General features: G+C 37.9%; 1 protein-coding gene across 1 annotated transcript in view; it reads left to right on the top strand.

Annotated features, from left to right (window-relative positions):
* NALCN (sodium leak channel, non-selective) overlaps positions 1 to 16,100 on the top strand; it is a gene marked incomplete at both ends in the record, with an annotated part of 212,196 nt that overhangs the window by 100,840 nt on the left and 95,256 nt on the right. Inside the window, one exon of the mRNA XM_080917023.1 lies at positions 7,317 to 7,391. Coding sequence (XP_080773149.1) covers positions 7,317 to 7,391 — 75 coding nt within the window. The remainder of the gene's footprint in view (positions 1 to 7,316; positions 7,392 to 16,100) is intronic.

The following is a 16,100-nucleotide window of genomic DNA, read 5'->3' as shown; positions in this document are numbered from 1 at the left end:
CTACAAACACTGTAGAGATATTTAGACACACAATCAGCCAATTAATAAAAATGTATCTATACATGGATTTCTTGATTTTAAAGAAACCCAGCAAACAAAGAGCAGTCTGATGAAAATGCATGTGTATTTTAGCAAAACCCTAGAGAAGTCAAAATAATATGGCATAATGAACCTTAGTATCCCTGATATTACAGCTTAATTTTTTTTAAATGATCTAATATTATAAACCACGTTCTAAACTGAAGTATTATATGACTCTAAATAACAAAACAAAGCCAATTGATTGGATAATTTAGGCTTGGTAACACAAAAAGCTTTCTGTAAAAAAGAAGACCTTGTAGCTCCAGGTAGTAAATCCCCATAAAGTATTCTTATTTTATCCATGAGCAGCTTTATACAGCCCCATGTGCCACGTCTAACTAACATCTATGGAAAACATTTAAGTGGACACTAAAACAAATGCATAAGCAGAGATGTAGATGTGATGGACCTTGGTTGCTAAAGAGCATTACCTCAGCTTTCTGGAAAGGTAAAGCAAACAGAAATCCCAAGAACCTAGCAGTTCTCTTGCTTGTAGAAGTCTTACATCCCCATGACATCCAATTCCTTGTGTTGGTTAGTGGCTGACACACAGGCCAGCCTGTTCCCTCCTTCCATTTCCACCCTGGGCTTATAGAAAAATGATGGATTGTTGACAAGGTAAATTAAAATAATAGAAAGCATGCTACCAGCTTCCCCTCAGTTCAATTTATTCTTCCCAGTGGTTACTGTCACCTTATTAGAGGCCGAGAAAAGGACCATAAAGCAATTCTCTTGCAACCAGCTGCGGGTTCATCTTGGTTTCCTGAACTTTCAGTCTCTGTTCCAAAGAGACCATTTCCAGTCCAGACTTTCCTCATTTCTCATCCTGAGTGACCAGGATGAGATCTCTACACCAGAAATGAAAGTCCACATAGAAAGAAAATTGAGCTTTAGAAGCAGCCTAGGCTTGGCATGACCCTAGATTCCCTTTCTACTGTTCACTAGTTTCTCCCCACCCCCCTTTGCCAACAGATTGTTAGGCTAATTAAACTGACACCTAAATATTCCAAGATCTTTGATGAATGAAATTAACTTTAATGAACTCAAATCAAACTTTGACTTTCTTTCATTGGTCTTAACTTTGCTGCTAACAATCTCTCTGAACATTGCTCTCAATCCTCTATGTTTGGGGTTTTTCTACTTCTAAGTCTTGTCGGTCATTTTCCTGGGAAACCCAAATCTTTTGCTGGGTGAGACTTGCCTCTTCTTATGCACACTAAAATCAGCCTTGGATCTGTAGGGAGAAAGAATCCATACCCCCAGTATATCTTGGCTTTTCTGTTCTGAGGGTAATCTTTTCCTCTAACAAGGGCATATGAAATTTAATATTTACTTTTCAAACAAGATAATATTTGATATATAAACTCCCTTTATCAAACTGCATTTATACTCTCAGCCAGAACCCCCTGCATTAGAAGTATTAAACACAAAAATAAGTAACAACAAAATCCCCACACTTTTAAAAGAAAAATTTGAATAGAGAAGAAACTATGCCCATCCCTTCATGGTGGTAATGACCTCCCTCTGTATTCCCTGACCTTAGCCTGTGCCAATTGTGGGCTTGCCAGCCCCAACCCAGACTCTACTCCCTCATCCACAGCATCTTTGAAAGGAAATAACCTGGAAGAATCTCCTCTAGAATAAGCATATGCTTCTCAGACTCCTGGAATGGCTTTGTCACATTCCTTTTCTGTCAAAGTCACCTTGGTATTTCAGTACCTTTGAACACATCCTTGGGCCCCTCCTTAGTTAACATTGACTCATAATGTTAACTAAGATGCCCTTCGCCCGTCTATCCCAGTGGGCTTTCAGAAACCAACATCTTCAGCAAGTACAGCACTACATTTATGATATGCAAATTACTTTCTGTCTCTGGTGTCAGTCTTTAGCCTTGCATAGCCACACAGTGCATGTCTATCCCAGTTTTCTAGACTTCAGCCTGAATTATTTCAGGGGTAAAAGGACATTCTCTGGAACAGAGGAAAGAAGAGGAGTCTTGCCTTGAAAAGCAAGAGGCACCCATCAGCGTGTTAGGATAACCAAGACTTGGCTGCACATTTGCCTGAACTTGGGGAGGGGGGTGGTTGTTAAGGGTCACACATGGACCATCTACAGCTGGGCAATGTTAGAATCGTACCTAAGAAGTAATGACAGAGACAAGTCCTAAGACAAAGAATATGTCTCCCTTGCTTCCCCAAGAATGGCAGAACTTTTGAATTGTCCTGAGAGTTGAGAGTCAGTATGCTCTGTGATCCTGTCAAACTGTACCTCCTACTGATTAATTCATGCACTGATAAACTGATTTGAAATATTTAGTTATTTTTTTTTACTATTAAATGTTTATGGTGATTTGATATGCTTGGTCCATGGGAAGTGGACATATTAGGATGGATGAATTATTTAGACGAGGTGTAGCCTCATTGGCAGAAATTTTTCACTGTGGAGGAGTGACTTTGAGGTCTCATATTTATGTTCAAGTCTAGCCAGTGTGATCCAGACATTCCTTTTGGATGCATGTGGAAGACAGTCTCCATCTGGCTGCTTTCAATCTAAGATTTAAAACTCTCAGCTTCTTCTCTAGCACCATGTCTGCCCAAACACTGCTATGCTTCCTGCCGTGTTGATAATAGACCAAACCTCTGACACTGGTCACTAGCCCTGTTGTTTTCTTTAGAAGAGTTGACTTGGTCATGGTGTTTCTTCACAGCAATGAAATGCAAACTAAGACACTATATTTTCTAGTACCTGCATCAAACAGAATAGGACCAGCATGTGTAAATTGTGGCATTGCAATTTGCCATAGACAGTGACAATTATCAGAAACAGACTTGCTTCTGTGCTCAGTAGCAGATGTTGCACATTCTGAGTAAGCAGCAATATTAAGACATGGTTGCTCTTGCTCTCTCTTGCTGTCTTGCTCTCTCTTGCTGTCTTGCTCTCTCTTGCTGTCTTGCTCTCTCTTGCTGTCTTGCTCTCTCTTGTTGTCTTGCTCTCTCTTGCTGTCTTGCTCGCTCTTACTGTCTTGCTCTCTATTGCTGTCTTGCTCTCTCTTTCTGTTTTGCTCTCTTTTGCTCTCTTGCTATGTTGATCCCTTGCTCTTACCCCCTTTTCTCTCCTCTCCCCATTCCCTTCCCCCTTCTCTCTTTGTGTGCTCATGGCCAACCTTTATTTCCCTGTTCTCCTCTCTGCCTCTAGTACTCTCTTAACTCCCCTCATGACCTCAATAAATGATTTGAAATACTTGAATTGCATACCCTGAACAAAAAGAAATAAAACCAAAAGTCCTAAAATTTTTGGAAAAAGGAGCCTTTGCAGATATAATTAAATTAAGAATATTGGATAAAATCCTCCTGAATTATCTGAGTGGATTTCAAATTCAGTAAATAATAATAATAATAATAATAATAATAATAATAATAATAATAATAATAATAATAATAATAATAACAATAATTGTTATGCCAAAGAGAAACTGACAAGGATAAAACAAGAGGAGAAAGAGGGGCCCTTATGAGATGGAATTGGAAATTGATGCTCTAAGAATAAGTGACATCCTTGGGGGCATCAAAGCTGCAAGAGAAAAGGAAGGATCCTTCCTGGAAGCACTGGAAGACATATGCTCCTGTTGCAGGCTACCCCTTCAACCTCTGGCCTCTATGATGGTGATAGAATAAATGTCCACGTGGAAGGCACCAACTGTACGCATTTTGCCTCAGCAGCTCTGAGAAACCACACAGAAGATATCACTAGGAATCAAAATTCAGCAGGAGCTGAGGTGATGTCTACACTGGCAGATCAAAAACCCAGATCCCCCCAGCTCTGCAAGCAAGCATCACCAGTACTCCTCATAGGAGATGGAGAATACCTTGTGTAGCTCACAATGGACCAGGTGTCAGGTGATGTGACTCTGTTTAATCTTAGATCACTCCTGAAGAAATGAAGCATGTATTCCAATGTGACAGACCCCGAGAATTGAATCACATCAGTAGAACAATAGAACAATACTACACTTTCATCCATCAACAGAAAGATAACAATCTCACCAAAATTACTCCTACAAAAGCCAAGAGAGTTTATTTTCCATATATCTATGTATCTTTAATCTAGATCATCCATCTAATTTTTTGGTAGAGATTTAAATGGGAGGAAAAGGTAGTTGTACTTTGTTGACCTAATAATATTATAGCCATAGCAAATTAATGCCCAGTAAACTCTAGTGATTGCTTCATTGAGTAAAGGATAGCACCTGTTTCTGAACCCAGGCCTGACCAGAACAACAATATTCTCCCCCCCCAATCTGTGCAGGTGTGAACTGTACCTGTTGGATTCAGTTGTAAACTCCACTCTGAACAATATTGCATCTGAGCAACTACACTATGTCTGATACATTCCTGGAACCCCCTGAACTGTTTTTTTTTTTTAATTAGATATTCTCTGTATTTACATTTCAAATGTTATCCCCTTTCCCCCAACTCCCATTCCCTTACCCCTCTCCTTGCTTCCATGAAGGTGCTCCCTCTCCCACCCACCCTCTCCACCTTAGTGCCTTAGCATTCCCCTACACTGTGAAAACTCGCCTTCACTGGACCAAAGGCCTCTTCTCCCATTGATGCTAAACAATGCCATCCTCTGCTACATATGCAACTGGAGCCATGGGTCTCTCCATGTGTGCTCACTGGTTCCTGTTTGAGTCCCTGGGAGTTCTGGAGGGTTCAATTTGTTAATAATGTTGTTCTTTCCATGGGGTTGAAAAGCCTTTTAGGATAACAATAGTATCACTGTACATCTGGGCAGTGCCAGAGAAAGAATTAAATCTGCTAAGCTGCCAATCTCTCCATAAAGGTGGTAGAGGAAGAAAATTTTTATTCATGAAGAGGCACTGAGCCTAAACCATGGTCGGAATTCAGATGATGTAGTAGACACAACACCACATACACATTTCAGTGATAGAAATAGAGAAGTTTCAAAAGGATTCAACAGTGATATCTGATGAATATAGTTCATATAAATCTTACCCGCTGACTTTCAAGGTTGTCTGTATCCAGAGAGAGAAACATAACTGCCCATCTCCAGGACAAGTCATTTTACAGCTTGGAACAGGATGCCTAGTTAAATTCCCATCCTCACACCAGGTTGGGAACCTGTGGTCCTTGATGGTTATTTACATTTTAAAGATACAACTCTCAGGTCCTTAGAAAAAAACCTTTCCTAAATAATAACAGAATAAGAGTCTGAGGTAACTGTATGTGTATACAGCTCAAAGACAATGAGAAGAATGTGCAAGAAAGAACTTGATTTCTAAATAAATTGTTTAAGAGCATTGAGGACAATTTTCCCCGCCTTTTGGATGCGTGTGTGTATGTTTTCTGGGGAGACAGGAAACCTAGGTGAACCCCAACATGGAACAAGGGATGTTCAAATGCCTACTGCCAGAGCTGCAAAGCATCTCTTACTGTGGGGAGGCCTTTCGGGTGTGTGTGGGGGGAACCTTAGAATGTGGTTGTGGCTACAGGGAAATGTTAATTCCCCTGAGCCATAGCTTTTCTTCACTAAAAATCACAGGAAAGGAACTAAACTTCCAGTACACTGGGAGGTGCTCTAATTAGAGTAATGCCAACTCTAAAATGAGCCTATCCTAAATGACAGGACTGAACCAGAAACTTCAACATCAGGAAACCCCTCTGATCTGGATCACTCTGAACTGTCTTCAAGTTCTGCTAGGCTCTTAAAGATGAGGCTACAATGAGGAAGCATGGGGGCACTAGTTCCCAGCCAATCATCTTCCCTCACAACCTTCCTCCTTGCTATCCATTTAGTAAAACTGGGACAGAGCAAGCCACTAAATTCTGCATAATAATTTCCTGGTACAATAACTCACATCTCAGTTGCCTTAGCTTACATGCCATTTGGTTCAAGCATCAATTATTAAGAAATGTCAATGACTTCTTCAGAGGGAAATTGAAAAATAAGAACACATATTAGGACTGAAAACAGAAAAAGAACCGAACATGGAGTCTTCAGGAATTCCAGGCGCAAACAGGACTAGAGATTAAAATATGTTAAATGCTATTGTATGTTTGCTTTCTTTCTTTCCTATGTTTACTTATTCTGAAGATGCTTTTTTTTTAAGTTGGCAACAGATCTTAAAACATATAAAAGAGAAAATTTCTCCTTGCTACACAAAGACAGACAGTATTACCACGTTAAATTTCGTGGTCCGAACATCTTCTCTTTAATTCCTTTTTCTATGCTTCTGGATTTTTACCATATATACTCCTATTATTATAGTGGAAACATTTTTTGTTACCATAAAAATTTATGAGTTGTTACTCAATACTATGTAATAACTTATCTACATGCTGGAAACTTACTAACAAAAGACCTTACTGTTTGAACAATTTCTCTCAGTTGGGACAAGCTTCCTTGGGTATGTTTCAATGTCTTCTTTGATAGAGTCAAAATGTCTGGGGCTGTGGTCCCCCAGAAGAATTGAGCATCTGCCTCCAAGACAGGTCTCTCAAAAAAGTATTGAAAGGTTCCTTGCTGGCTGTAGGCAAGAAGTCTCAGTTCACCAGGAGATGGGATTGTTCATGGTGCTTTCCTTATACTTAGCACATGGCTTTCACCTGAGCTACAATGACTCAAGAAAGAGTAGAGTAAACTCGACTTTGCCTGTTATTGCCTCTTTCTGAAACCTTCTGGTTCCTTATGTGAGACTACAGCCCATATCATTTGCAGCTAACGGCAACGACACCTTGGAAACTCCTTGCCACCATGAAAATCTTTGATAATGATCTGAATTTGATCATTGAATTCTTTGTAATTGTATTAGCTCCTTCTACGAATTTAGATGTCGTTCCCAGGATCTCATTGTTCTACGTAACCATCCAATTAGCACCTGTGCATATTATGATATTTTTGATCATTAATCCAGATATTTTCCTAGGTTAGTTTCAGAGATGGGATTGTTAAATTAAAATAATCATAACTTTCTTACTAAATTTTCTACCTGAGTTAATTAATATTTTAATTATTTATGTGACTTTTGTATTTTCTGTCCTGTGTTTGTGACATACACTTTAAAGTGTCTCTGCAATGAGTCACAGTGCATATTTATAATTTTCAACTGATGAATTCTTTATCAAATATCTTTTAGGTAGATATTCTATATTATATATGAAGTTTTGATACCTATAGCATGTGGGTGTTTTCATTGTTATTTAACCATTTTATAGATCCTCCTGAGTTTGTTTGTTGCTGTTATTTTGGACAACTTAGAACTTGACGAAGATCTAAAGAAGCTCAAACAAGTAAGTGACATGTGGGAGTTGAAAAATCCAAATGAAACCTCATTCACAGGGATGTTGACTTTGGACTGTCAAAGCAAAGCATTACTTTTGAGACACTGTCAGTTAAAAATCTGAAAAAAATTAATCTCCTATATAGTATCAAGGGATATTTTCCTATTATTCTACAAATATCCTTAGGCTAGTTTCATAATATTGTTTTGAGTAAAAGTAAGATGGACATAGTTAAAGAAACTGGATTTTGAGATAATTTTTCTTTTGTTTAGAAGCCAAATTCCCCAAGGCCACACTGCCCTATTGCATATGTATGTGCAATGATGTTTCCCTTTATCATAGAAGTGTTTAAGATCAACTTGTCTGACTTCTAGACACTAGAAAACATCTCGTCTGGGTGCCCAAGGTGATTATTCAAGATTAAATAAGATAAATTATCAAATATGTATCTTGTTATATCTGAAGTGAGACTGTATTGGGGCAGAAGAAATGATATACAAAAATGAAAATTGGAGTATATAAAGGCTATGTTATCCCTGGCAGACAAATCACCTAACTAGACCCATAGTTCTCTTGCATGGAGGATTGTTTGCTTGCCTAGAGTATTCCACTTTATTGAGAAATAAAGAGAGGGTGCACATTTAAAGAAAAATTTCTTGGACATGCTTACACATTGCAAGATGAAAAAAAATATTAACAGTGAGATCTAAGACTCTTAAGCAAACCTTTGAAATAGCGTGAAGACTCTTACACATGCAGAATTTTCAATTTTTGCCTCTTTGTCAAAAGATAAAACAACATAACCTATTAAATTTTTAATAATTTTAAGTATATTTTAATATCTTCTAATGGTTGGATTTAATTTTAGCATTTTATTAGTCTCATCTCCAAAGCCACTGATTTTACCAGGTTTATCCCCATAAGGGTTGAAAGGCATATTTGTCACCAAGACCCCTGCTTTAAGTGAACCCAGGAATGTTTTAAACTCCATAATGTCCAGAGCTGTGCAAGCAAATGCATCTGTGGTGATTTTCACCTCATCTTTTCAATGTGTGGTTTAGGGAAAGTTCTCCTCAAGTGAGTGTTAGGATGATGTTCTATGCTAGGGATGTGAAATGCTTCATGTGGCTCCTTTGTAGATAAAATGTATTATGTGTGAGCTCAACATCAAAACTATCACGTACATAATTTGATAATACCAATAAAAACCTGCTGCTTTTCAAATCTGGAATTTATATGTGGATTTTCCTATGTGTCATATTGATCATTCATAGATCTTGAATATATTTTATGTACTCCCATCAAAACTGTATACATAAAATGAAAACAATTCAATTTTTTTTCTAACTGATCTACTACAAGATTTAGTGTGGGATTAAGCAACCACTGAATAAGTAAAATACCAAGTAATTTCAGCTTATGTTTGTAAAACACTTTTTCTGCTAGGAGGCAATTTAATAAAATTACTTGCACAATATTTTTGGAACCTATGAACCCAAACCTAAATACATTTTGCAGTGATGGTATTTTGAGTATTTTAATTTGTACACATATGTATTTTTTATCTGTCACATTTCCAAGTCAGTCACTTCGGGCTTTTCATTTATTTTATTGAACCCTAAATAAAATACCAACAATTACCAAAAAATATCATGAGACTTTGAAAAGGGATCAAATGGTAAATTCTCATGCAAATGTGAGCACATAAGGTAAGATCAGAGGGATTCATGTAAAGGGCCAGGTTTGGTGTGCATATATAAATCTTGTACTGTCAAGATAAAGATAAGTGTTCTATCTGGCCAGCCAGTCCAGCTAACTTAGTGAGCTTTGGGTTTAGTTAAAGAAATTATCTCAAAAATAAAGTAGAAAGCAGTGGAAGAAGACACCTGATGTTGACCCATGACCACAATATGAATGTACCCACATGTGTATGTATACTCACCACATATGAACACATACATTATCACACATAAACACATGTGAGCACACATGTGTGCCTGCATACACACAAACAAAAAATCCCTAATTGGTATCTCACATTTCTTATGAGAATTCAAGTTTTAATAACATGTGACTCTTCAGTATATATTGAGTATGTATATGTATGTGTATATGTGTGTATATATATATATATATATATATATATATATATATGCTTTATTCAGAGTATGATACTTTAGGCCTCCATCTTCTAGATGAGAGAAGGCAAAAGGAACAAGAGTTTAAGGCCATAGATTTTGCTACATAGTAAGTTTAATGTCATCATGTCCTACAAGAATCCCTGTCTTATAACCAATAAGTAAGTTTATAAATAAATAACATGATTTTTTTATTTTTGGAAACTCTGTACATCTGATTGATTAACCAATTGTTCTTACCTTTAATTTGGGTATCTTCTTTATAAAATTAAAGACATTTTCAGCGATGAAAACTCCAAGGAAAATAAAGTAGTGATTCCATTTTAATAGTGTTTTTAGGCAATTATTTATTCATGACTAGACTGAAACTACATGTTTAATTAATTCATGTATTAATTTCATACCCCAAATCCCTTTGGTTTCACATTTAAAATCAACTGGATCAACAATATCATTCTAAGTTAAAATGTGTCTGGTTCAGTTTCTTTCTTTCTTGCACAAGAATATTTTGTGTTTTAATTGGTTTTAAAAACTGTATCATACAGGACTAGAGAGATGGCTAAGCAGTTATGAGTACTTGCTGCTCTTACATAGGCACCAGTACCCATGTAAACCCACAAATACCTGTAACTCCAGCTCCAAGGTATTCAACCCAGTCTTCTCTGCCCTGTGCACTCCTGAAAATGTGTGGTATATAAATTCACATGTACACACTAGCATGTGCAAGCACACACATGCACACACACAACACAAAATTATAGTTATAAATAAATGTAGCTTTTGAAAAATTGTATCACTAAAAATATTCTTTGTTTTCTCTTTTTCCAGTGATCTTAGTATTTGAGGTTGCATGATTTGCAGAAAATACTACAAAGGTGGTTATTCACACATGAGCATGCACATTCATACACATATGTTTATAATCATGTAGATACTTGAAAATCTCCAATATTTAACAGTATTCTTAGATTTCTAGTAAAATTTCTCCATAAAGTATTTACTAGATTTCCAAATACAAAGATCTAGCTCTTATCATTTAATCTACATTTTACTGCTAACCCCAAATAGAGTAGAATAGAAAAGGTATGTTAAAAGTTTACTTTCCTAATATTTGAAGTTACACATTTCTAATTCTCTGTTCAGTTCAAACTTTTTACTATCTATAACCAGTCTGTAGGTTCTTGTAAATCTGGTAATATTTGTTGATGGTCTACTCACTGCCAAATGTTTTATAGCTTTACTTACTGCTCAGAATATCTGCTTCAGTACAGATATTATTGTATCTATCTAATGGATGAGGGAATGGGACACAAGGGACTGAAGGTTGAATGATCAACACAATTTAAATCTAAGATTTAAGATTTAAACAATGGGAACAATGCAGTCTGGACCAAAAGCTTATATTCTAAAGATCTAAACTATATTGACTCAAGCTGAAGCCATATAAATATCAAATGCAAGCCATACATGCAATGAATCTACTCTTAAGACTTTAATTTTCATATGGGGTATTATTGACAATTATTATTACTTTTTATGATACATTATTGCATTGTTTTATATTGTATGCATATTAATTGTTCACATTAAATTTTAAAATAAGGTGGTCTGCATGTGATTGTAATGATCTGTGGAAAAATGTGTCTATGAGTGAGAGAGAGAGAGAGAGAGAGAGAGAGATGTAAAGAAAAAGACATTGGACAAACTGTTCTCTAGCATCAGTTAGGAGTAACCTTGAAGCTCGGTGCTGTAATGATAAAAGGGGGATGTGGTGGAGTGGAAACTTTGAAAATTACAAAGAAATTCTACAGCTTTAATGATTTAACACCAAGTCAGAGCAAGAGGGATATAAAGGGTGTTCATTTAAGCAATATAAAATGCATTAAACTATGAGGGAAAAAATCCACAGAGAGACCTGAGGGAAAGAATCGTGAAAAACAGAAGTAGATAGTCTGTTTAGATTAAATTCAAAGCTATGAAATATTTCAAAATGCTCTTCTGCTACATTTCTCATCAAAATTCTGGTTCAAGGGCTTGACAGGGTTGACAATGCAACAGAAATGGACACTGCTGCTTCTAACTCTCGTTCACTGTGAAGTTTTAAAAACATAAACAACAAAAATATCAGTGTGTGTGTGGGGTGTGTGTGTGTGTGTGTGTGTGTGTGTGTGTGTGTGTTTGTGTGTGATGTTGACTGGTTAAGGGATGCCCACATAATTAGTAAGGAATGTTCTGGGTGGATCTGTAAAAGAGTGTCTGATAAGGCTTAGCAGTTTTATTCATAGCCTAAGTAAAGCAGATCTACCAGATAGAAGTTCTTTGAGGGTCCAAACAGAGCAAAAAGGCAGTAAAAGTTAAATTTGTTCTTTGCCTGATAACTTGAGGTAAATAACTGATTTCTTCCTGTCCTACCAGTACCTTCTGTTCCTCGGGGTTCATTCAAAGGCTAAAGCCTATACAACAGCTCTCTGTGGGAGCTGCATCCCCAGCTTGCAGGGAGAAGACAGGAACTTCTCTGCTTTCATTATCTATAGTCAGTTCATATCTCTCTCTCTCTCTCTCTCTCTCTCTCTCTCTCTCTCTCTCTCTCTCTCTCTCTCTCTCTCTCTCTCTCACACACACACACACACACACACACACACACACACACACCTCTTCTCTCTCTCTCTCCTGCCCCTCCCTTCCTCTATCCCTTCATCCCTCCCTACCTCTTTATTGGAATTCTGACTAGTATGCTCCAATACCTTGAAGTTTTTATTCATAACTCTATTGGCTCTCATACATTCCAAATTCAGGTGCACAGCAAATATGTTGCCTTGGGCATGATTCAGCTGAGTACTGGTTGCATCCTAAGAGCTGTGTTAAGGTCTTCCTGTACTTACTATTTTGCTAATCTCTCATTCGTGAATTCAAGATAATGTGACTTCAAAATGAGTGCTGTTACTTGGACAAACGTCAGCATTACCCACTGAAAACTCCCAGCGCAGGGCATTTCAAGCTAACCAACCAAATCCCATCCGGAATGTTAAAAGCAGATTCAGAGAAGTTAACATTTTGCCCCAGTTCATATTATTTCTGAGTACCAGAGTCATCACAACACAAGCGCCAAACCTGTATCCTTTAACCCTCTCAGAGCAGCAGTTCTTTCATTAGCTATGGAAAACATCTAGACAGTGGGATGGATAAGATGTGCAGCCAATCTGGATATCAGCATATTCACCTTGAAGGTGCAAAGACAGGAAGCCAAACAATAATCAGACTCAGGAGTCTGCCATTACTGTTGACGGTAGGTAGTAGGGCTCAGATGTTGAACAGAGATGAATTCTTCAATCTGTGAACAACAGGGATACACATGCACACATACATACATACATACACACACACACACACACACACACACACACACACACACATGTACATGTGTATGGTCACCAGGAAGCTGTCCCTACCTTTAAAGAGCTTGTGAGATGGTGAAAAAGTTAACAAGTAAACAGACTGGAGTCAGTAGTGATAATGAATATGGTGGGCAGCTGACAGAAGATGTGGCCAGTGAAATCAGGACATGGAGTATGCCAGGAAGTAAAGGCAGAGCACGTAACAAATGAGGTTGGAGGAAGAAGGCATGAAGGAGAGCTGCCATAAAAGATCATTCAGAGATACACTCTAATGTCATAACGATACATAAAGCAGTCTGTCATTAAAAGTCACATACTGAACCATTCCACCTACATGGACAAGTATCTGTGTAGTCAAGTCCATAAACACACACTAGAAAGTTGCTTGTCAGAAATTGGAGATGGATAGAGGAGGCTATGGGAACAAAGCTACAACTTTGTAAACTTGGAAATTTCTGGAAGTCTGTGGTGCAGTAGTGTGAATATACCAACACTACTGAATGTAAGCTTAAAGGGGGAGAGATATAAACTTTTTATGCATGTTTACCCCAACTTGAATTTTATTTAAAACAAGAAACCATTATAGCAATAAAGAGACAGTGATGGAAGTAAGAGCAGGTGCAGGACTTGGATGTATAGTTGGATTCCAGAAAGGAAGGTGTGAATTACAGCTGCGGAAGGAAATGCGATTTCCCAACTCCCACCTCTCATCTTCTTCATAGTCTACATTTCCAAGCAGCTCCCCTAGTTATTGTCAGGTTCTTAATTATGTGAACTGTATCAACAGTGTTTACTGCAATGCACCCAGATCTTTCTCATTGGAATATTCACTGAGAATGGTATTTGGACAACACACTGAGAACACACACAGCTGGAGGAAGGATCAGTAACTAAAATTCCTGCTACTCTCAAAAGCACTCAGCAGCCCAGGAAGTAGAGGATCAATACTTTAAAGAACCTAGAAATCACTAGTCATTGAGAGTTGAGAGGCACCATATTTTACTCAAAGCTATTAATAGCATCAAAGTCCACTTTAGGCTACTCACAGTCTTCTGGTTGAAGAGACTTTTTGTGTCAGTTTATATATCATATCCCAGAGCTTCACATAATCTTCAAAGATAATCTATATTGCATTTAATCTGATATTTCTAAAACAGTATAACCATTGTTAAGCGTATTTTCAGTGAGTCTGTCATACTAACACATGAGCAGCAATTCATGGATTGGCTGAAAGAAATCATTAAGATGACTAATGACTATTGTTATTAGCAAGTTAGACCAACATTTAAGCCAAGAAGTAATAGCAAAAACTAGAATTTGGAAATGTTGGTCATGAACATCAAAATGACTGGATATATAGAGATTAAATCTGTACGTTGAAACTCATGCCTGAAATCCCAGCACTCAGGAGACATATGAGGCCCTGAATAAGGAAAGGAAAAAGAGAAGAAAGCAAGGAGGAAGGGAGGAAAGGAAGTAAAAAAAAAAGGAACAAAGGAAGTAATGAAGGAAAGAAATACAAAGTTGATACAAAAAAGGTACTTTTTTTCTTCTTTTCTATTTTGGAATCTATTTATTCACTTTGCATCCCAATCATAGTCCCTCCTCTTCTCCCAGCCCACCCTCCCCACACAGTCCCTCCACACAGTCCCTCCCACCTCTCTCCTTCACCTCTGAGAATAGGGAATGCCTCCTCCGGGTACCAACCCACGCTGGTACCTCAAGTCCCTGCAGGAGTAGGCACATCCTCTCCCACTGAGGCCAGACAATGTGGCCTAGTTAGGGCAACAAGACCACAGGAAGGCAACAGATTCAGGGAAAGCCCCAACTCCAGTTGTTTGGGAACCCACATGAAGACCAAGCTTGACGTCTGCTACAAAGGGCCTAGGTCCAGCCAAGGCATGCTCATTGGTTAGTGATTGAGGCTTTGGAAGCCCCTAAGGGTCCATGTTAGTTGAAACTGATGGTCTTCTTATAGGATGCCTATCCCCTGCAGGTTCCTCAATTGTTCCCCTAACTTTTCCACAAAGTCTTGATTCACAAAAGCAGATCCTGATATAAGTCAACTGTGACCTTTCAAAATCTTTAGAGAAGCCTATATGTGGTTTAGATGAAAATAGAATCTTTGCCAATACTGTTAAGTTATGATGAGACTGTTAAGATAAAGTCAAATCCAATGTGACTGGAGTCCCTGTAGGAAGAGAAGAGATGAAACAGAAATATGGAGATGGCACCAGTGATGAGGAAGACAGACAGATCTGGGAGTCAAGCACCCACAAGAACATAGTATTAACCCAGTCACTTAAAGCATGGAGACTCACAGTTCAAAGCTCTCCTAGGACATTTTAAAGAGCTTACTCCGGGGACTTTTTTTAATCTCAAATTCTGGTCCTCTGAATGATGAGACAGTAAATATCTATACCACAAAGCCACATAAAAGATTTGAAAACTTTGTACTTTCAACCCTGAGAACTAACATTTTCAAAGCTTCCTTCTTTAGCTTCAAGATGAAACTTTCAGAAACTGAGAAGTCCAGTGGCTGAATGCTGGAAGCAAAAGTCTAGACCAGCTGAGAGCAGTGTTCTGAGAAGTTAGGACCATTTCCTTAGCCTTGAGTCAACGCCCCCTCCAAAGATTATCAATGTGAGACTTCCAGGGAAGAATGTTTCTTTAAATTGTTTCCAAATTTTATTTCATATGTTTTGGATGAAACCATATTATCAGATAATAGTGTTGTATAAACCTCACCAATGTCTCTTGCCCTGCCATTGCAGAACCTTTGGTTTTGGTTAGTAAAGTCTTCTGAAGATGAACAAATATAAAACTCTGCACTATAGACTATAGGCTATATACCCCATACACTATAGACTATAGGCTATATACCCCATATACTATAGACTACAGGCTATATACCCCATACACTATAGACTATAGGCTATATACCCCATACACTATAGGCTATTTTTTTCAAGTGTACAAATACTTGTATCAGACTTCAATTGTGCTGGTTCAAAACTGAGTGTGTGTGTGTCTGTCTGTCTGTCTGTGTGTCTGTGTGTATAGGCCCAAAGGCATTGATGCCTGGTTGTCTTTTCTCAGTTGCTTTCTATCTTTAGTTTTGAAAATAGTCTCTCATTGAACTAGGCACTCATCAATTTATCAATGGCTGGCCAACCATTGGAGGG

Source organism: Micromys minutus (assembly GCF_963924665.1).
Source record: "Micromys minutus genome assembly, chromosome: 5".
In the NCBI taxonomy this organism is placed as follows: Eukaryota; Metazoa; Chordata; class Mammalia; order Rodentia; family Muridae; genus Micromys; species Micromys minutus.
Note: the sequence above shows the minus strand (reverse complement) of the source record. Positions and strands in the feature narration are given on the sequence as shown.